The 24,088-nt window shown below is 41.1% G+C and overlaps 1 protein-coding gene across 11 annotated transcripts in view; it reads left to right on the plus strand.

Moving 5' to 3' along the window:
* The window catches only part of BCL11A (BCL11 transcription factor A), a 121,022-nt gene extending 102,280 nt beyond the window's left edge, over positions 1-18,742 (plus strand). For 4 of the 11 annotated variants that reach the window (XM_072635489.1, XM_072635488.1, XM_072635492.1 and 1 more), the window contains 3 exons: positions 2,713-2,814; positions 8,118-10,119; positions 18,206-18,286. In XM_072635489.1, coding sequence (XP_072491590.1) covers positions 2,713-2,814; positions 8,118-10,117 — 2,102 coding nt within the window. In that variant the 3' untranslated portion in view covers positions 10,118-10,119; positions 18,206-18,286. Of the gene's footprint in view, positions 1-2,712; positions 2,815-8,117; positions 10,120-18,205 lie in introns of all 11 variants that reach the window. The other 7 variants (XM_072635497.1, XM_072635495.1, XM_072635490.1 and 4 more) reach the window with 7 other exon arrangements.
* Positions 18,743-24,088: the final 5,346 nt, after the last annotated feature.

Raw genomic sequence — 24,088 nt, forward strand, 5'->3', positions numbered from 1 at the left:
ACATGAATATGTATGTATATATACACATGCATATGTATAGAATACATATACACATGTGTACATCTATATAATACACATATTCAGATATGCACATACATAAATATACATAAATATGGACACATACACATATACATTTATATACACACATAGTCCTTTACTGCTTGGTAATTTTGAGTTGTCATAGCCAAAATATTCATCACATTGGAATCAACCTAGTGATGAGTATTTCTGAACCTATTTAGGCTGATCTTTGAATAGTACTAGACATAACATCTGTGTGTATGTGTGTGTGTATATACATACATACATACATACATACATATATATATGTATATATATATATATATTTCCCTTTGTAGGGAAAGGCAGTGATATATAATAAGAAGAGCAGTGGCTTTGGAGTCAGAATTTGAATTTGAATCCCGCTTCTATTTGTCAGTCAGTTAGTAAACATTTATCAGGTGCCCACTCAGTGAGAGACATTGTACTAAGTACTATTTCTTATTTGTGTAGACTCATACAGGTCATTTAAACTATGAACCTCAGTTTCCTTCTCTGTAAAATCTAGGGATTAGTCTAGATAATACCTAAGGTCTTTTCAAACTAAAAATCCCGTGTACTACCTCAATCTAATTTTAAAGGCACAACCTATATCTAGGAATCCATTTCTATTAGTCCAATCTTAAATCTCCCTAATTGGGGACCATAGGAATTGACTCAGCCTGCACTGAGAAGTTGTTTCAACCGAGCTTGCAAGTACAAGGTAGCAACATGCTAGGTTGGCCAAAAAGTTGGCCCTCCTGCAAGAAAATTGAGGAGGTTAACAAGCCTCTTCATCAAGAAATCTAGAGGATCATGTTAATGAATTCTTATAGATTTCTAATGCAACACATCATACTTAATCCCATGGATTTACAAGGCAGGAAACCTGGGGTTAGATTATCTCTAGTTGTTTTTCAATTTGGGGGGTTACAGAGTTATTTTAAATATATAGATTTCCTAAGAAAGATATTTCAAAAATGACAGCATTTTCAAAAAAAATCTAAGATGAGGATAAGTGCTAAAAATGTCCTTGAATTCCTTGTTGAAAAATACCATTAGTAAATCTTTAATTCACCATATCTCAATCAGCAATCCTTCTGAGACAAAATAGACACACCTTTTTGTTTTTTCCCAGTTAGTGAGTGAGAAAGAACTCTGTGTGTGTGTGTACACACACACACACACACACACAAACACACACACACACACACACACAGAGATAGATAGTCCTCTTATATTCAAGTCTCAACAACAGTCTCCTGTTGCCGTCCTGGTAACAAAAGATTTATGTGGTCTGTGCAGAAGCTTACCGAGCCACACGCTATTGTAACAGGCCCAGCTCCTAATGAAAGAAAACCTTGTCCTGTCTGCCCTGGCTGTACTTGGCAGGGCAGTCTTTATAAGGAGAACAGGATGTATTTTACACTTGAGACCTGCCATCTCAAAGCATAACAACAACACTTCTAAGTGTTCTTAATATTAAGCTAACGGAAAACACATACTATTTACTCAGTCTGTTTTCTTTCTTTCCCCTCCCTCCCTCAACCTACCCAATCATAACAAAAGAACAAGCTCTACCAAGGCAAATTTAGTATCATCTGAACCATCCAGGGCTCCATTCTATCTCCTGCTTGAACATCCAAATGGCTAATTATCTGACAGTGAACTTAGGAAAATGAGTAACTTTCCAGATGACCCCTATAATCCTCAAGGTTTACATAAGCCAAACCTTTCAGAATTTCTCAGAAAAATCTCAATGCCCAAGCAGGAAATGTCTAATACAACTGCTAGATTTGTATTTATTAGTGTTGGATGTTACTGTCCATTACCAGGGTGCAATGGGGCACAGTGTTTAGGAGTTGGTTCTACAGAATGGCACCTGGCTGGCCTAGGTGGTCAGTGCTCCTAGATGCTGGGGTTATTGAAATACTGTGTGATCTGTCATTTATGTATAAGTCCTTAGTTGGGGAGTGGGGATGGAATCTGGCCAAGATTCATTCAGATTTGCCCATTCAGACTTCTCCAGTCTTTTCCAATAGTGTGAGAGAGGAGATACATTCATGGGGTGCTCACTTGGTGGAAACCTAGACCACACATGCCCTAAATCCAAATCCTTGAATTCTTTAGTCTTCTCTGCTGATTTGGGAGCCCACTCTGATTGCTGCATGAAATGAGGGTGGGGGGGGGGGGGTGGTGCACTGAGGACAATGGGATCCCCTGTTTAAAAAAATTTTTTTAAGGCCAAGCTACCCTCCAGCCATCTCTAAGCATCATGATTGTGCAGTGGTTGTTTTGTTTTTAACTATTTGGCTTGGCCTTTCTGAAACTAGTAAAGAGAAATGTATGCCTGTAAAGCAGCCTTGCAGATAAATTCCCAAATTTTCCAACCTGCTTATTATCCCCCCTTCCTGGACTACTGATTACACATCAGTACTTCAAAGGTATACCTCTATAGCAATCCCTTTGACCTCTACCTTAGAGAATAAAAACAATTAACACAAATGAAAACAATTCATAAACAATTCAGTCCTTTAAAAAATGTACTGTCCTTGGTTGGGCCAGTTGACTAGTTGACTATCTGCAAGGCTGCCCTACTGCTGTTAATAGAATGCAATGAAATGTCATCTGTGATATGTAGCTCGAATACTTTCTTTTGGGTTTCTTCCACAGATAAACTTCTGCACTGGAGGGGACTCTCTTCCCCTCGTTCTGCACACGGAGCTCTTATTCCCACCCCCGGGATGAGTGCAGAATACGCCCCACAGGGTATTTGTAAGTTCAGCGTTATTTCTTCTACAAATGTCCATGTGTGTCAAGATGAGAATTTCGGGAAATCACTCTTGCTTTTTAAGTCCTGAAGGGAAGCACTTCCAAAATAGATTGGCACCCACATGCCTATTATTCCATACTCACTTGGCATCCCAACCACCACTCTGCTTAGCACTGGAACGGGTCCCCCCCCCCATCCTGATTTTTTTCTTTCTTTCCTAAGTAGTGGTATAGAGCTGACGACTTCTTTTCCCTGCTGGCCTCCTCCCCAGCTTCTTGTCTGGCTCCAGGGCCAGTGACTGGTGGACATGCCTGTGGGCTTACAGGGTCTATTATGTGGCTAGAGGTCAACTCTTGTTGCCTCATAAAAAGTTTGAACTTATTATACCATGGCCCACAAATGTGAGCAGGCCCAAATGGGACTCAGACACTCTAGATATTCTCATTCTACAGAGAAATGGATGCCCTTTAATTATTTTATTGAATCAAATAAAGTGTTGCTCTAATGCTATTTGTTAATTTTTTCCCCCTCCCAGATCTAGAGCTAAACTGACTGCCTCCTGGCCATCACACTAAATTCAGCCTTCTCCCCAACCCCTTCTGGGTAAAGAGATAATGTCAATTTTTATATTAGAGGACTTTTTATAAAATTTGGGATAGAATTATAGAGTTTTAAGAGCTGTGGGTTCAGAAAAAAATGAATTTAAAAGAACTTGCTTTAGAAGTTAAAGCTGTTTGCTTATGTGAGTAGGAATAAATGGAATGAGTCATGGCTAAAACTGGGAAAATCCCACCTCAAACACAAAAGCAAATGTAAAAGAAAAGCATGACAGTATATTGTCTAATCTTTACCTAAGGAAAGTATTTTCATTATGAAAACAAAACATATCTTGCTGGTGGAATGGGGAAAAAGGAAAGGGTCATAGGAAAGGAATGAAAAAAAGACAGGAAGGGAAAGATCCAGAAGAAGGAAATATTCCTTAGTAGGAAGAAGGCTGGATTCATTAGTTCTAGAATGGTATATACCAGGCCTCCACCCCATGGCCAAATTCAAAGTCATTTGTTTATTAATTTTTTTTAAACTGCTAGGTAATCCCAGGTAACAAAGAGTTATTGTCTAAATTTCATAAGTCTCCAGTCCTGAGGGCTGGGTGGTGGTGCAGGGGTTAAAACACCTTGTCTGTTCCATAACAGCCCTTTCTTTCCCCACCCCCCATTCCAGACCATGGTAAGGTCACAGATAGCAAGGAATTTAGGGGTTGGACTGATTTTCGAGTCTATACATGACAGTCTGTCGGCTCTCAGAGATACCTCCTGATTTTGCTTGGGGGCTCCTAAGGTGTACTGGGCTCTCAGAATGCCTCGGGTTCAGAGGTCATTCAATTTTTTTTTTTTAAGCTGGAATTGCTCTTAGAGACCATTTAGATCTCTACCACCACTCTCTCCACCTTTATGGATGAGAAAACTGAGGCCCAGAGATTTTAAGTGGCTTGCTCAAGTAATATGAGCCAGAGCTTAGGTTGGAACCCAGCTTAAAACCCAGTGCTCCTAGTGGTTATAGACGCCACTTTTGGAAAGGAAGGAGAAAAATCACCTTGGATATAATAGTGATGGTAGTGATTGGAGTTGGACTGATAAAATAAATGGAGAATGTTTTTCTCTCTCTCCATCTTTTTTGCTCACCATGACTTGTCTGTGGGTACTGAATTTGGTTTAGAGGGTGGGAAACTCAGAAGCCTGAGATTAAAAACCCTCCTCCTAATAAGAGGGTTGTGCTGATGTCCACAACCACCAACTAACTTTCCCATATAAAGCAAGACTTGTTAGGGAGCAGCAGACAGAGAGGTATGTAGGGATAGAGATGACTGAGTTTCTCAGGGACACCAGTATCCACCTTGTTCAGCTTTCCCTTTGCTTCCTCCTAGTCACCCCCAGCCTCTTACAATCAAAACCTCAAATGTCTAGGTAGGCTCAGAACAGGAAGAGGGCATTAGACTGGAAGTTAACATTGGACGGTAAGTGTGGTAGGTCAGTAGCATTAGGAATGAAATGCTCAGATAAATTGGAAATGGTGTTCCTTCTTCTGGTTCTTTCTTAAAAATCAGAAGGTATGAGCCATTAGCTAACTTTAACCCTTTGACCACTGGGCCTCCTAGAGCTTTTGAGTCAGAGCAGCCACGTGTATATATGTGTATATATATATATATATATATACACACACACACACACACACACACACACACACACACACACACACACACACACACATTATTACTCCAAATCCCCCCAAAACGATCAGTCTTGAATGGAGAAGTTGATTTTCATCAGAGTAAATGAAGAATATTATTATGTTTTACACGTCAGTAAATCAATGTAGCCCTAATTTTGCCACGCAGGAAATCAATTCTAGTCTTTCTAAACCGTGGAAGATGTTATGAACAAAGTAATTTTGCAAATTAAGGCAAGTAACACATTTATTGATGACTGTAGTTTAGGAATTTAGAATTGGTGAGCACTGTAATGTAATGTGCTGCACTGGCACGAGCTGAGTGAAATACAGATTATATGGCAAAACTGTAATGCATCATTTGCTATTAGTGGACTGGTAATAATTACCAGTTTCAAAGCAGCTCTTTCCATGTAATCTTTAGTCTCAATCGTAACAGCCCTTCTCATTGACATTATGATTACACTAGCTGCCCTCATGATCTAGAATATTTAGTTGATGGGAATACTAAAATGCGATAGTGAAAACTGTATGTTGTATGCTCATTATAAGATAAAATGCCATTTTCTCTGACCTAATGTATGAGAGAGAGAAGGGAGGGGAGCATTACGTTGTTAGCATACTGTAGCTGGATCACATAGCTTGCTCTGCATTGTTTTTCATTTTCTTTTTCCTTTTTTTTTAAAGCAGCAGCTTATGACAGCAAAACAGAATGAAGTTTTCACATTTAAGCTTTTTTTTATAAAGCATATAAATGAACATCCTTAAGTCACTCTATTTCCCAGGGATTTAGATATTTATCAGAAGGGCTGTATTAAGACACATGCAAAACCATTAAAATGCATTTTTATTCTAATCTTGATTTTAGAGGAGGAATGTGAAGTTAAATATTATTTTAAGGCTTTTGAAGGGATGAAAGTGTTAAGTGACTGCTATAGGCAGTTGAATCTCCTTTTTTACTTCCTCAATTCAGATTGTCAGGCTAAAATGTATGATAATAAAACAGAGACCTAGAGGCAAAGGATAAAGCCACTTTGGGTCACTTAAGCTAGGACTGGATAGGTTTTTTTGCCTGTCTGGTCCCCAAATCATTGTTCAACAACAACAAAATTTATGAAAATAATCTCAGTGATGCCTTTTATTTCCCTTTGAAGAGAGGAGGCAAACAAAAACAGGCAGATAATGTGACCCCAATGTCAGCATTTTCTTTCAAAATCTCTCTGCCTTTTTTTTTTCCCACATTAGGCAAATGTTTGAAACCTAATTTTGGTATCTTATCATCTAATCTTGTTAAAGAGATTTGCCCAGAAGTGGGATATATTGAGTGAGATTATAAATGCATTGTAAAGTAAATTACAAGGTCAAGGCCAGGAGTCCATTATGTAGTCAAGCGAGTCTAGCAAGCCTGGCTTGTTTTGGAATACTGGTGTCTTAGGCTCCTGAGCACAACTCACCGCCTTTTATTTCTGAATCATTAAATGGAGGGAATCATCAAACTGATTAATTTCTCATCCCTTTTCCTCACCCCAGTGGTGACTTATTTCCCTTTATCAGAACTTACTGAAAAATACTAGCTGGGGGTCTGATGAAATATTCTAGCCACTTGTTTAAGAAAAGGAAAGGTAGATTTTCTTCAAGTATAATTTATTCAATCTTTTCCCCCCCATTCCTACCATCCTGCCATCCACGTCTGCCCCCTTTGAATGTCACCATCGGTAGGCTGACCGTCCAGTGCTTTGGTGTTTGGTTGCTCCCTTGGAGCATTTTTGGTTACCTCCCAAAATAAATGATCGTGAAATCAAGTTGGCTAGCTGTTTCCCAAAGTGGCATTTACCATTCTCCGGCTCTTTTCAGCGTGAGAGAAATAATGTGACTTAAGTAGGGCTTCTATCCAGGCTTCTTGGCTACTGGCCAGAGAGTTGACTAGCTGAACTGTTTCTTTCTCAACTGGAGCTTAATCTCAGCTGAGGGCACGCGATGTTGTATGATTTGGTTCACGTTGTTAGCCACTCAAAATAATGAGGAGGAGGATAGTGTAGCATTTCTCAGCTTGCTGCCTATGATGGTGCAGGCTGCTGTAAGCCCACTGTTCCTTCAACTTGGATTGGGATGTGTTCCTTCATATACATACCCTAGTGAAGTCTAACCTTTGAAAACTTTTGACACCCTGCCATCTTTCATTTGTTTTTTGTTTGTTTTGGTGAGGTCCCCCTTGCCCATGCATCCTAAGAATGGGCGTGGCATGGTATTTACTATTGTATTTTGAGGATTTTAGGAGACCCTCTTGAGAAAATAAACCATAGGTACCCTGAGGGTGCTGAAAAATTATATTTGGGAATGACTGGCCTATGCTTACATGCTCACATTACCTATAGGGGGCATTATGACTATATTTTAGACTATTAAGCAGAATGCTTGTATTTAAATCACATCAGAAAAGTGCTTGCTTTATAATTGTAAATTTTTTTTAAAAAAAGCATTTCTAGAGCATAGTAAATTGGGCTCATCTGTTTTCATTGCATCTTAGAAATGATTTCTCTTTAGAGAGGTCACTGCTTCAGGGGACAGAGTGATTGAAGTTTAGAGAAAGGGGGAGAGATCTCAGTCCTTTGTGATGACCAGGTCCAACTCTGTCACTTGCAGGTGAAGGAAACCTGAGAGGCCTAGGGGGTCAGCCTGTGGCGAGTGTGAAAGAGAACTGGACCTGGAGTCAGGCAGACCTGGGTGCCAATCCCACCTCAGACACTTACTGGCTGTGTGACCCCGCACAAGTCCTTTAGCTTCCCCGGGCCTCCGTTTCCTTATCTGTAAAAAAGATAGGCTTGAACTCCAAGGTCCCTTGCAGCTTTCCCTCCGTGCTCTCAGCATCTCGAGCAGCACCCCCTAGTTCAGAAGCGGGTGCAGCATCCATAGGGCACGTCCCGTCTGAGGCCCCCTTTCCTTCTGGATTGTTGGCCCAGCCGAGCGCCAAGGGGAGGTGCAGACGCAGGGGGTCCGGGCTGGGGAGGCGGGGTCAGGCAGGCGCGTCCGTCCGTGCCCGTGATTAAACCTCTCTGCACCTGTTGTGTTGTCTCCGCAGGTAAAGATGAGCCCAGCAGCTACACATGTACAACTTGCAAACAGCCATTCACCAGTGCATGGTTTCTCTTGCAACACGCACAGAACACTCACGGATTAAGAATCTACTTAGAAAGCGAACACGGAAGCCCCCTGACCCCGCGGGTTGGTATCCCTTCAGGACTAGGTGCAGAGTGTTCCCAGCCTCCACTCCATGGGATTCATGCAATAGCAGACAGTAACCCCTTTAACCTGCTCAGGATACCAGGATCCAGAGAGGCTTCGGGTCTCGGCGAAGGGCGCTTTCCACCCACCCCCCCTTTGTTTAGTCCTCCACCGAGACATCACTTGGACCCCCACCGCATAGAGCGCCTGGGGGCGGAAGACATGGCCCTGGCCACCCATCACCCGAGTGCCTTTGACCGGGTGTTGCGGTTGAACCCGATGGCTATGGAGCCTCCCGCCATGGATTTCTCTAGGAGACTTAGAGAGCTGGCAGGGAACACGTCTAGCCCTCCGCTGTCCCCGAGCCGGCCCAGCCCTATGCAAAGGCTGCTGCAGCCCTTCCAGCCGGGCAGCAAGCCGCCCTTCCTAGCCACGCCCCCCCTCCCTCCTCTGCAGTCTGCCCCTCCTCCCTCGCAGGCCCCCGCCAAGTCCAAGTCGTGCGAGTTCTGCGGGAAGACCTTCAAGTTCCAGAGCAACCTGGTGGTGCACCGGCGCAGCCACACGGGCGAGAAGCCCTACAAGTGCAACCTGTGCGACCACGCCTGCACGCAGGCCAGCAAGCTCAAGCGCCACATGAAGACGCACATGCACAAGTCGTCCCCCATGACGGTCAAGTCCGACGACGGCCTGTCCACCGCCAGCTCCCCGGAGCCCGGGACCAGCGAGCTGGTGGGCAGCGCCAGCAGCGCCCTCAAGTCCGTGGTGGCCAAGTTCAAGAGCGAGAACGACCCCAACATGATCCCGGAGAACGGGGACGAGGAGGAAGAGGAGGACGACGAGGAAGAGGAAGAAGAGGAGGAAGAGGAGGAGGAGGACCTGACGGAGAGCGAGAGGGTGGACTACGGCTTCGGCCTCAGCCTGGAGGCGGCCCGCCACCACGAGAACAGCTCCCGGGCGGGCGAGGAGAGCCGCTCCCTGCCCGACGTGATGCAGGGCATGGTGCTGAGCTCCATGCAGCACTTCAGCGAGGCCTTCCACCAGGTGCTGGGCGAGAAGCACAAGCGCGGCCACCTGGCCGAGGCCGAGGCCCACAGGGACACTTGCGACGAAGACTCGGTGGCGGGCGAGTCGGACCGCGTGGACGACGGCGCGGTCAACGGGCGCGGCTGCTCCCCGGGGGAGTCGGCGTCGGGCGGCCTGTCCAAGAAGCTGCTGCTGGGCAGCCCCAGCTCGCTGAGCCCGTTCTCCAAGCGCATCAAGCTCGAGAAGGAGTTCGACCTGCCCGCCGCCGCCATGCCCAACACGGAGAACGTTTACTCGCAGTGGCTCGCGGGCTACGCGGCGTCCCGGCAGCTCAAAGACCCCTTCCTCAGCTTCGGGGACTCGCGACAATCGCCCTTCGCCTCGTCCTCGGAGCACTCGTCGGAGAACGGCAGCCTGCGCTTCTCCACGCCGCCCGGGGAGATGGACGGAGGCATCTCGGGCCGCAGCGGCACGGGGAGCGGTGGCAGCACTCCGCACATTAGTGGCCCGGGCCCTGGCAGGCCCAGCTCTAAAGAGGGCAGACGCAGCGACACTTGTGAGTACTGTGGGAAAGTCTTCAAGAACTGTAGCAATCTCACTGTCCACAGGAGAAGCCACACGGGCGAAAGGCCTTATAAGTGCGAGCTGTGCAACTATGCCTGCGCGCAGAGTAGCAAACTCACCAGGCACATGAAAACGCACGGCCAGGTGGGGAAGGACGTTTACAAATGTGAAATTTGTAAGATGCCTTTTAGCGTGTACAGTACCCTGGAGAAACACATGAAAAAATGGCACAGTGATCGAGTGTTGACTAATGATATAAAAACTGAATAGAGGTATACTCACCCGCCCCGCCCCCACCTCCTGCCCCTCCCCCGCCCCCTCCCTGCCATCTCCAGTAGAGTTTTTTCTAGTCCCTTGTGATTTAAAGCAAACAAACAGAAAAACCGGAAGCTAAGAATATACAGAAAAGTGCTTGTCACCGGCACACCTGTTTTTTTTTCCTTTTTTTTCCTTTTTTTCCCCCCTTTTTTTTCCTTTATGTTCTCACCGTTTGAATGCATGATCTCTATCGGGGCAATACTATTGCATTTTGCAAACCTTGAGCCTTTCTCTTGTGCAATAATTTACATGTTGTGTATGTTTTTTTTATTTTGACTTAGACAGCATGTATGGTATGTTATGGCTATTTTAAATTGTCCCTGATTAGTTGCTGAGCAAACATGTTGCTGTTTCCAGTTCCGTTCTAAGAGAGAGAAAAAAAGAGAGAGAGAGAGAGAGAAAAAATAAAGACCATGCTGCATAACTTCTGTAATACATATCATGTACAGTTTTGTTTTCTAATGTGCGGAGGAAAAGACAGTCTTTGGATGGATTAACCCTCTATGGACAGGATGGATAGCACTGAAAAAAAAATGCTGTATTAGCTAGATGTCTGTCTCTAAAGGGTTAAATGTATCAATTGGATAGGGGAAAAAAAGGCCTTGAATGGACAAATTAAGAAAAAAAGATTAAAGCAAATTTGTACTATCATTTGGTTTTAAAAATATGAGTGCCTTGAATCTATTGAGACCATGTTGATGGTTCTTCTACTTGTTATGAACTTGTAGCTTCATTCAACATTGGGTAAGGTGATAAATCTTTAGGACCTAGCGTATGATTCTATATTGTATTTCTCACAACAATGGCTACCTAAAAATATGACCCAGTATGTCCTAGTTAATCATCATTCTCCCTTTAGTTTAATTTAAAAAAAAAAAAACAAAACAAAACTGATTATAGCAGTATAAAAGCTATTTTGCTCCTGGTGAGAGCTTAAAAGAAATGGGATTTTTTGCCCAAAGTTTTATTTTTTTTAATCAAAGATTCAATTGAATGTGAAACGTGCAAAGGCCCTGGAACATGATTAAATACACTAGTAAGGAAATTCGTTTTATGAAGATATTTACTTTTAATAATATCTTTTATTGATTCTGGCACCAAAACAAATAAATCCAGATCCACTTGATTGTCAAGCTGACAATCAGATTATAAACTTTAAGACCTTGTGTACCCATATAAAAAAAAAAAAAGAGGCTGGTAATAAGATTTTACAGAGTGTAACAGATAGAAAAACAAAAAAAAATAATTGTGATCATTAGCACAATGTGGTACTGTTTGCCATTTTAAACTAGAACAGGTGTATAAGCTAATATCGATACAATGATGATTAACTATGAACTCTTAAGACTTGCTTTTAAATGTGACATTCTAAAATAAAGAGAGAGAAAGAATTTTAAGAGTAGCAGTATGTATGTCTGTGCTCCCTAAAAGTTGTACTCCATTTCTTTTTTCATACACTGTGTGCTATTTGTGTTAACATGGAACAGGATTCATTTTTTTTTTTTTTATTAAGCTAGCATCCGCCCCAGTTGGTGTTCAAATAGCACTTGACTCTGCCTGTGATGTGTCTGTATCTTTTCTCTAATCAGAGATACAGAGGTTGAGTATAAAATAAGACTGCTCAGTTAGGACAATTAAGTGCACTGTACAATTTTCCCAGTTTACAGGTCTATACTTAAGGGAAAAGTTGCAAGAATGCTGAAAAAAAAAATTGAACACAATCTCATTGATGAGCATTAAAAACAAAACAAACAAAAAAAAACCTTTGCCAGCCATTTACTTGACTAATGAGCTTACTTACTTGGACGCAACATTGCAGCGCTGTGAATGGAAACAGAAAACACTTAACATAGAAATGAATGATTGCTTTTGCTTCTACAGTGCAAGGATTTTTGTACAAAACTTTTTTAAATATAAATGTTAAGAAATTTTTTAAAAAAAAAACACTTCATTATGTTTAGGGGGGAACTGCATTTAGGGTTCCATTGTCTTGGTGGTGTTACAAGACTTGTTATCCATTTAAAAATGGTAGTGGAAATTTTATGCCTTGGATATACACCGCTCTTCAGGTTGTATAAAGCATACATTGGGGAAAGGTTTAAGATTATATAGTACTTAAATATAGGAAAATGCACACTCATGTTGATTCCTATGCTAAAAACACATTTATGGTCTTTTTTCTGTATTTCTAGAATGGTATTTGAATTAAATGTTCACCTAGTGTTAGGCACTATAGTATTTATATTGAAGCTTGTATTTTTAATTGTTGCTTGTTCTCTTAAAAGGTATCAAATGTACCTTTTTTGGTAGTGGAAAAAAAAAAACACAGGCTGCCACAGTATATTTTTTTAATTTGGCAGGATAATATAGTGCAAATTATTTGTATGTTTCAAAAAAAAAAGACAAAAAAGTGTGACATTATACAGATAAGAAGCCATATAATGGCTGTTTGGCGAAAACCTGTTAGAATGTCACACTGATGGCTGTCACAGAGGGTTGTACATATCTTTTTTTGTCCTTTTTTCCTGCTGCCATACTGTATGCAGTACTGCAAGCTAATAACGTTGGTTTGTTATGTAGTGTGCTTCTTGTCCCTCTCCTATTCACCCTACATTCCAGCATTTTAACTTCATATGCAGTAAAAGAAAGAAAGAAAAAAAAAGGAAAAAAAACAATGTTTTGCAGTTTTTTTCATTGCCAAAAACTAAATGGTGCTTTATATTTAGATTGGAAAGAATTTCATATGCAAAGCATATTAAAGAGAAAGCCCGCTTTAGTCAATACTTTTTTGTAAATGGCAATGCAGAATATTTTGTTATTGGCCTTTTCTATTCCTGTAATGAAAGCTGTTTGTCGTAACTTGAAATTTTATCTTTTACTATGGGAGTCACTATTTATTATTGCTTATGTGCCCTGTTCAAAACAGAGGCACTTAATTTGATCTTTTATTTTTCTTTGTTTTTATTTTTTTTTATTTGGATGACCAAAGGTCATTACAACCTGGCTTTTTATTGTATTTGTTTTCTGGTCTTTGTTAAGTTCTATTGGAAAAACCACTGTCTGTGTTTTTTTGGCAGTTGTCTGCATTAACCTGTTCATACACCCATTTTGTCCCTTTATTGAAAAAATAAAAAAAAAATTAAAGTACACAATGTAAGCTTCTTGTGTCCTCATTTGACACACTCTGTAAATTACTTTCAGGAAAATAACAGGCTTTAAGAGAAGGCCAGTCAGTCTTTTTAAGGATTCTTTCTGTGGGCATTTTGACGTGTGTGTTGTATCCTGAAGGAACATAGAAATACCATATTAGAATAGACATTTCAATCCAGGGAAATAGTTTTGAGGCTTGACAATTCTAGAATAATTTTCAAGAGCATAGAGGATGTTTTTTTTTTTTTTCAGTGTGGATATTGAAACTTCTCCCACCTTGCTGTAAGCAATAGAGCCATTCAGGAATAAACTTACATCTTCCCTGTAATGGCATTGTCCACATGGCATTCCTTTGGGATTTTTTTTTTTTTTTTGGTCTTGTCTGTGAAAGGGACTTTTCCTCCTGCCCCATCTGGAGCACATGGGACAAAAGAAAAGAATCAGTCCTCCAGTTTCCTCACTAGCCCCTCTGTCAAACCAAAACTAACTTCCTTCTCCCCTCCCCTTTCCTCACCACCCTCACCCAAGACCCTGACTGGCAACAGGTGAACTGCAGATTTTCGGCCTGTGCTGTGTACACTGAATAGTGTGACGTGTTTGTCAAAGCAGCCACCGATGGTGTGTGGGCATGCACAGTCTCTGATTTTACGAGATGCACGGTGTGTTGCGCTGTGAATCTGAGATCAGACGAACCGGCCCTAAAACTCTACAGACCTGTTTATGGTGTTTCACTGGCTGACAGCAGATGGAAGGTGGGAACTCCCCTTCACTTATCTTTTGAACAACCAGCAGGTTTATGAAATATTGTGCATATATTTGTCTTTAAAATCTGGACTCAAATTAAGATCTTTTTTTTTTTTAACCCCTTCTTAGAGGTCTGTGCATGTTGTCAGTTTTTACAGGTACTGCATGCTGCAGCATCCTTTTGCTTTATTAAAACACATTCCTCCGTGATACTGTGTCTCGCTGTTCCTAGTGTAACTGGATGGATATGACATTGTTTTTATTTTTGTACAACCAAAGCCAGAGCTGTTGTGTTGTCTTCTTGTGGTGGTGGTCATTGTTGCCCGCTTAGTGAACCCTCGGGCCTTTTTCGTAGGTGGCATTCTTCCAATGGATGTAATAATATTGATCTTAGAGAAGAAAATCTTACCATTAGTGCAGAAGGAGATGATTCTCCCCTCCCCTCTCCCAGCTTGTTTAAGAGATGTATCTGTCCCTTTGAGAGGGGAGGACTAGAGGGTTTGGGGGTGAGGAATGGGAAGGGGAATATTAGGCAAGATGTACCGTTGGTTATTAGTATGGAAGAGACTGGATGATGAAAAGGGGGGAGGGTGAGAAAACAGATGGATTCAGAAGAGCTTGGTAACTGTCAGAAAATCAGGGCTCAGGAAGGATGTTGGTGTTTTAGGGAAGGCAGTATTAGGCATTAACACAGTGCTGGGACCAGTCAGAGATCATAACCAATGCTTTGCTCTTTTGGAAGTACATGACTTCAGCTCTACCACTATTAAATGTCTATAAAGTCTGTATATCCCTGTTATTCTTTTAAAAGGAAATTGTTACTGCAGCTGAACAGGTTTTTATATAGAGTACTCATTTTAATTTCTCCATGTAAAATGTTTTAGTGTAATTAGGTTTGCATTCTGATATATAGTATTGGATTAATATAGCACTGCATGTATATATTTATAATTCAAATTCAGAATTTCTAAATCGTGGTGGGGAGGGGGGTATGATGATTCACCTTTTGATGAATGAGAAATTGTATTTGATTTAAGCCTTTACAAGGCTAAATAAATCTAGTGGGAGACATGACAGGTTCTTCAGTTTACCCAGTCTCCTGACTTGCTTAAGCCCTCTTTTAAGAGATTATTTCTGAAACTGCCTCAATAATGGATGCATCAAGGATTAGTCAACGAGAACATAACAAACAAGAACACATAGGTTAGATTCCAAGTGCTAAGCAAATATCTTAATGCAAACTGTACATTTCCTAACAATGTAATGAATGCATGGTGTTTAAAATCAGAAACCACTTAAAAGGTGATTTTTAAGAATTCTGAAACAGACTTAAATGATATCCCTGTAGCAACTTATAAGGCAGTGTGTCCCTGTAAACCTGACCTTCCAACATCCTCCTTCTCCAATGAACCTTGCTATTTATCCCCACTTAAAAACATATTTATATGAACAGGAATATTGGTATGGCAGTACCAAGGCTTTTATTAAAATTTCTGTTGCCCACTGATTTTTAGTCCAGAATTTTTTTTTGGAGGGAGGCATACTTTCTATGTCCTCTCAAAGGACAATTAATATCCTCTGAATCTGAAAGCTAAAAAAGGAACTGAGAACAACCTGGAGTCCTTTAACCTCAGAAGTTCCACTCTTAAAGGCCTGCAAGAAGTGATATGAGTACATGGCCTTTAAGTTATCTTTGCAGTTTTGGGAAATGTGAAATTCTTGAGTTTGTCCCAGAAGAATGAATGTGTGTCATTGTGTGGCTATTTTTCCCCCAAATGTGTGTTATACTTATATAAAGCTTGAAGTGAGAAAAGTAAGGGAAGTAGGACCATTTGGAAATAGTCTAAAATAGAGAAGCAAGGAGGTAGGATGGCGTGCTTATCCATAGACAAAAGTCTACTGAGAAGAGCCAGGATTTTTCAGGCCTTCCTGGAAAGAAGTTGGATGGCTTCATCCTGCCTTACTTCAAGCACTGGATAGACAGAGAGAGTAAGTGAGGGAAATGGATTGATTTCATTTGTCTTTAAACACCATCCATATAATTTAAAAATTATTTATGATAAGTCTGCTGTAACTGTGTATCCATCATGGTTCAATTATATGCTACTGTTTCTGAGTCCAAAGTATTCAAATGGGCCCATACCTTTCTACTTATTTGGATGATCTATTAAAAAAAAAAAATTAAAAATCAGTGGAAACTTTGCCAGTGTTGAGAAGATTGATAGTGTTCTCCAAACTGGCTTACTGTTTTCTTTCAAAACAGTTTAAACTTTGAAAAACATAAGCTACTTGGTAAATTTTCCTTAGTAGCTTTTGAGACCCTTGCAGATACCCCCCAATGAAGAATAAATGGGTCTATTTTCAAAGAATTGGACTCATTAGGCCACAAGTCCTGCCTGAATTTGGGATTATGGTGCCTGTATCACAGGGTTTTACTCTAGCTGCCAATTGTATAGTTGGATTATTGGGTGTGCTTGCTTGATGTTATCGGCTCTCATTAGCCTGCTGTTTGATTTGCTAAAAACACATGGTTGTTGAATCAGCCTTTTGGGGGATGGGTTTCTCTTTCTGTGTGTTTCACAGTGTTATCCATGGTCCTAGGATGCAATTGATTTCTTCTTCCCTAACGGGGCAGGGGAGAGCAAAAGTTCAGAACTCTGGGGCTGTTGTATGGAAGTGTGTAAACTTGCCCAAGCACAACTCAATGGTGAATCCAGCTACCGCTTTTTTTCCATTCTGTAAAAATGACAAAGAGTTTCCTGTGGGAAGTATAAAAAAGAAATGTAAGAAGTACGTCTTCCACAGGAAAAGCAGAAACGGCTGAAAATAGGGATTTCCGTAAAATCCTTTCATTTGAAGTAGGGCCTTGATATTGGACAGGGAAAGTGCTATTAAATGAACTTGTAAATAGTTAAGTGCTCCACCTGAAACTGTACTTTTGATTTCCAGTGAGGGCTGTAAAATACTGGTAAATGGGGGAAGAGAGGTGACAAAGCGGTTTGATTTGGACATCCTCATCTTAAAGAGAGGCAATGCCAGTGTCTGGGCAGTGGGACCTGGGAATCCTACTTACAAAAGAGGTGTGATTGTGGGATTCTCAGTGTTCCCTGGTCCTTGTTGGACAGGGCAGGCCCAGGTCTGGTCCCTGTGGTTCAGCGAGGGGGATGCGCAAGAGCAGCTGAGTGCTAGACCCTGGGCCTCCAGCGCCAAGTCAGGGGAGAAGAGGCCCCAAGCCCCTGCCTCGGGTCACCATGGCAACGAGGCCTGGAATACCACAGTGGTGGTCTTCCTCAGCACATCCGGATTCCCAGTCCTGCAGCTTCAAGTCAATGTACACAGGAGGGGAAGAAAACCAGGAAGAAAATAACCAGCCCCTTCTGCCCTTCCCCTTATCTCTTCAACAATGCTTTTTTTCTCCCCTCCCTCCCTCTCCCCACCAAAATTGAACTGCGCTTTTCCAAAGAAACTCCAGGCAGGTTTGGTGAAATTTGGGGGTGACCTTTTGGGGTTCTGGTTTTCTCTTCAGAGATTCGTCCGACTCTTGTAAATCTTTGGCTGCTTTGACGTTGAACTTGGTGACATTCCATGTTTTGTTGTGCTGCTTTACATTGATTTTTATTTTTGTTTTATTTTTGTTTGTTTTTCCCCCTTTTACTCTCCTTTCCTTCTCCCCTTCCCCTCCTATCAAAAAAAAAAAAAAAAAAAAAAGAAAAGAAAGAAAGAAAGAAAGAAAGAAAAGAAAAGAAAAGAAAAGAAAAGAAAGGAAAGGACCGGGGTACATATGACTTGTCTTGTTACCTGCATTTTTTTTTCCACTGGAGGTGGGTGGGTAAGGGGAGGGGGAAGAACGTGTCCCTCCATATGTGTCCTGAAGAGTATTGGGACTGGATGTGATATGAAAGGGAAGACCTCAGCCCTGGGGGGTCAAGAGTGGGTGGGGAATCTACCTTTATGGGGAAAGCAACCAGAGACGAGAGAGTGTGGGGCCTGGGTTTGAAATCAGTGCCTGAGATTCCAGCAGCTCAGGTCTGTGGCTGATTCAAGTTAATTGGAAAACAAAAAAGGCTAGGAAGAGAATGGAATGTCACTGGGCCAAGTTACACCTATATTTTTTTTCCCCCCTCTCTGTCCCCATCCTCTTTCTAGGTTCTTCACACACCCCCATTCGGCGTAGTGCCCAGAGAGCTCAAGATGTGTGGCAGTTTTCGGATGGAAGCTCGAGAGCCCTTAAATTCTGAGAAAATGTGATGCCCTTTCCCCCCACCCAAGGCAGGGTGGGATGTCCTGCCGCCCAGCCGACATCAGAGCGTGGTCCGCCATCCTGCTAGTTTGTGATGTTTTCTGACAGTAGCCTCCAAGAAGCCGTCGTGTGAAGACAGAGTCCTGCCGAGTCCTTCCCGTCTGGGCCTGCAGCACCATTTTATTTATATTTTTAATAAAAAAACAAAAACAGAAACAAAAAAAAAACCCAGAATCTCATTGGAACAGTGAATCAGTCCCATGTTATAGGGCCCATTGGCCATCACCGTCTTTGGGTGATGCCCAAGCCCTTTCGAAACCAGCCAACTTAATTACCTGTACTGTGGAAAAGAGCATGAGTCCCCCAACCCATTGTTTCTATACATTCTACGTTGTCTTTTAAAACTTGTGCTTAACATTGACACAATAAATGTTGGAGCTTTAGGTTCTGCTTGCTTGTTCTTTAATTTTTAATGCTTAAAAGACAATGGAGCCGGTTAGGACTCTGTGTTGCCATATCCATTTGGTACAGATAACTACTGGGTAGGTAGGAGGAGTGGGAGTCTGCAGTGGGGGGGGAGGGGGGAGGTGAGGAGGCAAAAGAGGTTAACATCCACAAAATGGCATAAATTTTCAAGGAGAATCAAAATGCAAAGCTCTAGGACTAAATCATAGGGATATCATAATTAATGTAGTAATAATGTTGCTGTTTATTAATGCTGAAGTGTGGTTTTCCTGTCGGACTTATAATTTGCATACCCTTAAATAATACATAATGTGGCATGCTACATTTCTGGTTTTCAATGTACACTTTTGGTGGCACCATATCTGAATTTGTCTTTTTATTGAATGCAAAAATTTAACATCACTGGGTTAAGACTATGGCAAAGCCAAAAGAAAGTGATCAACATCTTTAGTTGCTTATCACATGGTCTCATTCTGGGCCCTCAAACCCCTAGTAAATACAATCTATATTAAAAAAGAAAAGAAACACGATGACCCCTGTGCTAATTTCAGGGAATGTGGGGTTTGTTTTCCTGGGAGGGAAGGTGGACAGAAATAAAGGAAGAAATTCTCATATCTCACAACTATAATGCTAAAGCTTTTATTTTTTCCCTTCAAGTTGTATCATAAATCAATCATAAAATATATTCCATTCCAATTAATCAAATTAATTAATCAAAGCCTTTGCTTGATAAGTGGGAGGGATGAGGAAGGGGTTGGGGTGGGCAGGATGGTTTCCACTGCCTCGGTCTCCGAGTAAGGATTAGAAATGATATAGCAAAGCATATAAATAATATTATATATAATATAAATATAAAATCTCACATATTCTATTTCTATAGTGTGTGTGTGTGTGTGTGTGTGTGTGTGTGTGTGTACATGTGTGTTGGGGGTAGGGAGAGGATCACTGGCCAGATTGCCCAGATTAGTGAAATTAGTAGTGGAATAACTAACACAAGGAGTTTTTTTTTGCTTAATCATCATGAGTAATAAATATAGATAAATATAGTTCCTTTCCCTGTATTATCTCATTCTATCTTCAGAACAACCTTCTGAAGCAGATCAGGTCGGGCAGATGTCCCCATTTGACAGAAAGGCAAATAGACAAACTTGGACTGAGACTTGTCCAAGCTCAAATAGGAGATGGTAGAATGATGGAGCCGTGATCAGAACCCAGGCCTTCTTTCTCACAGTTCAGAACAGTTGTCATACCCACCACAGCTTGCTTATAAAGGGGGCTTTCTCCAGAGAACATATCATATGTATATATGTGTGCATGTGGATGCATGTGTAAATACACACATATGTATATTGAATATATGTAAAGACACTATATGCATGTGCACACATGTACCCACATATGTCTAGTTGCTGTATCTAATATCCAGAAGTATATGTGTACATATATATGTGGGAGTATTGTGCATGTATGTGCTATATATCTGTGTGCACATTTATGTGCTATATCTATTACATAGAAGCACTGTACATACAAATATAAGTTGCATAAATGTGCACACATACTCCTGGGTATTAGATATGACTCAATGTATTTATTTTTCTCTATAAAAAGCTTAGGAAATGGCATCTCAAGAGAGAGCCCAGGGCAAGGTCTTCCTCCCCTGCCTCACCAATAGTTGGTTTTCCCATGACAGATGAATATCCTTGATTAAACAAGGGGTCTTGGCAGGTTATCCTCAAGGGCAACGTACTCAGGTTCTATTGAGCCAAGAGAGGAAGAGAATTGTGGACATAAAGACATTTCACAGCCACGTTTCTGCTTCAGATTGCCTCCAGACCTTTGCCGATCATGACCAAGGGCTTTCTGTCCTGTGCACCCACAGTCCATCTCTGCTCTTATATCACTGCACAGATTGAATGGGATTTTAAAGGCAGGACCAAAGCAACCCAGAGCTACCAACCTCTAGTTGTTAGGACAAGTTCAACCCTGTTGTTGGACTTGATAGTTATTATGCTGGCCTGCATGATTTGTGAATTTCCTCTTGTTTTCAACAGTTTGTAAATGGGTTGGTTTTTCTGGGAGCTTTACTTGGATAAAGGGTGTGTGCTTCTTCATGTTTATTTTTCTTTTTGAAAGAAAAACCAAATCTTGATCATGGGAAAAAAAAAACAAATTTTAAGCACCTCTAAATTATTTTAGTTAGAAGATGGGTTGTTGAGCAAAAGCAGGAGGCTTTTGAAATTAAAACTCATTTAACATTTATGACTTGAGAACCTGCTTATCTGTAGGCGTCTGACTCTTCAAGACCCTAGTGGTTCCCTGTGTTTAAGCTACCTTTGAGCGGGTCGGAACAAGGAGAGGGACCAAGAGAAATAATTCAAGAGTCACTTTATGATAGAACCAAAAGGGAACTTGGAGCTCATCTCATCTAATGCTCTCCTTTGGTAGATGAGGGAACCAAGTCCCCAAGAAGTTAAATGACTTACCCAAGGTCATATAGAAGATAGTGGCAGGACTTTCCTGGAAAGACAGGCTTCATATTATGGATGGATGAATATGTTATTAAGCATTTGTCAAGCTATTTGCAAAACAGTATCACAGATGTTTCATTTGATCTTCACAATAACTTGGATAGGGAGGTACTATTTTTTTTTTTTTTACAAATGAGGAAACTGTGGCTCAGAGAGATTGACTGCAGAGCTAGGACTTCAAAAATAGAAGATAGAGGCCTACCCTTTGGGGAGCTTATTTATACTTTCTTCCTATGGATATGTTCAGAGCCTCTTGACCTGATAATGACTTTTGGGAACCATTTTGATTAGTCCATCTAAGTGGCTATGGTCTATGAAAATATTCTTTTTGGAAGGGGTAAAGTCGGGATCTATGATTTCCTCATTCAAAGGAACTCTTGGTGTTGAAATTCGCTCTAATGATGTAGATCAACAACTCCATTGTAATTTATAGTTTTAGAAATTTTCCTAAGGGAACAGAAAGGTTAGGTGACCTTCCCATGGTCACACAGTGAGTATGTGTCAGAGGCAGGACAGGAATCTGTCTTCTTTATGTCCAGGCTACCTCTCTATAATAGTATTAACCTACCTTTACAGCATTATATATATACATATAAAACATAATCTGATCCTCTCCTCTTCTCTCCTGTCCTTTCTTGTGCTCTTTTATCTTCTCCTGTCCAGTCCTGTCCTCTCCTCTCCTTGATTGGCCAACAATAGGTCCTAGCCAAAACACTACCTGGTCATCATCTGGGCCATGATGGCTCAGAGGGAATATAAGTAGCAACTGTTTCTGTTTTGGACAGAAACCCTGAGGGTCTTACCTTCCTAGATTGATTTTTTTTTCAGGTAAAAAGGGCCATTTCTTGGCTCATTTCTTACCTAGCCTTAATCACTGAGATTTGGGAAAGGCCTTAGCTTAAAAGGACCAAAGTCTCCCACTGTATCTGGGGCCATCTTCATTAGTCCTGATTTGTATCTGGCCTCTGGACCCAGATGGCTCCAGAGGATACTGGACTGAGGCTGATGACTTTGCACAGACCTCCCTCACTTAAATTCAATTCACTTTCAAATCATAGCATTACCTTCCTGATATCATGAGTCCTCTTCAAGAATGAAGGACAAACAAATACCAACAATCTGATCCTCACAACAACCCTGAGAGCTAGATATTATTTCTGTTTTACAGATCAGGAAACTGAGGCTCGGAGAAATATAAATTACACAAGGTCACTTGGATACTTGATGACAAAGCTAGAGTAAACCTACATGCACTGTCAGTTCATGTACCCAATATAGAGGAGCTCCATAAAACGTTGGTGGAATTTCTACTTGTTGTCTCCACCATCCCCCATACACGTTTTCTTTTTTTTGCTTGGATTTTTGGATATGTGTATATTTAAAGGAACATTTAATCAGGACGGAGTTTATTCCTATATAGTTAGCCATTCAAAGATCATTAGATCAGAGTAAAGCCTTTTAAGTGTTTTTAAAACACTTCAGTTTCTAACATAGGATGGTGATTAGTGGGGGAATCATGGAAGAGGGAAGAAAGAGAATTGAGATCAGTGGTTAATAACATCCATATCATAGGTTAAAATAAGACTTATTCCTCATAGAAATATGAGTTCTTTCCATTTTATAAATGAGCCAGCTACACCTCAGAAAGTAGGGGCAGGTAAAGGATTAGAATGTAAATATTTCTTTGTCTCTTGTTTTGGTCTTTTCCTTAGTGCATGGCCCCAATGTGCCTTGGGATTAAGCCTGCTGGAGTCATACTTTGGGGATTTTTAGTCCAGTCTGAAGTTCAGAAACAACAAAGGTTGTAGGCCACTTCCACATTTTCCCACCTCCACAGTCAGTCCAGAGTGAATACTTGTTAAACAAGGAATCAATGTTGTGTCACTTTTTCACTGAACCCTAGGTAGAACAGATGCTGTTCAGTTACATGTGCAGTACATTAGATTGAGATGGAAAACTCCAGTGAAAACAAGTAAAGGCAGGTATTAATCTCAAGTAGGAGGTGCATTTTCTTATCTCTGAGTATAAACAAATAGCAGTCAGGCACTTACTTAATAATTTTAATAATGCCATACACAGTACTGTACTATTAAAAAATATCTTCACATATGTTCTCATTTGATTTTCACAAGAATTCTGTGTCTTCATAAAACTCTTACTCTAATATCTCATGCTGGTATGTAAGTGACTCTGGTAGGTTCTTTCCCGGTAAAAAAAGATTCACATATCCTGATTACAGACTTTCTGTTGTCCAAGAATCAGCCTGGCTAAGTATTAAGAAGCTCCACACCAGTAGGCTAACTGGACAAACACAAAATAAAGAAAAATGCAAAATGGCCTTCATCTTTATCTATCTCTCCCTTTACTTTTGCAGGGATGGTGGGAGAATGGCAAGAAAGGGGACAGAGAGTTCTAGAAATCAGTTTTTAAGCTATCTATAGCAATTACTTTAACTGTTGGTATTAAAATGTGAGATCCTGTCCAATGACCAGTGAGTTTACATTCTACTGGAGGAAATAGAGGATATAAAATTTGACATTTATGCCATAAATAAAACTAGAAAATATAGGGAAGCTGTAACTAAGAAGAATGATGGCTCACAGGTTCTCTTGGAGGAGTATAAAGTAGTTGGCAGAATTTGATTTGATCACATGCTTAAAGACAACAAAAAACATCATTTTGTGAGGGTGAAAAATGCACATGAAAAATACTAGGAAGATCACTAGAGCTCACATATCAAAACATCTGTTGCAGAGAAGGAGAAGGCAGAAAAGTTTTATGGAAGTCAGTGGG

The sequence above is a fragment of the Notamacropus eugenii genome, chromosome 1, assembly GCF_028372415.1.
Source record: "Notamacropus eugenii isolate mMacEug1 chromosome 1, mMacEug1.pri_v2, whole genome shotgun sequence".
Taxonomy (NCBI): domain Eukaryota; kingdom Metazoa; phylum Chordata; class Mammalia; order Diprotodontia; family Macropodidae; genus Notamacropus; species Notamacropus eugenii.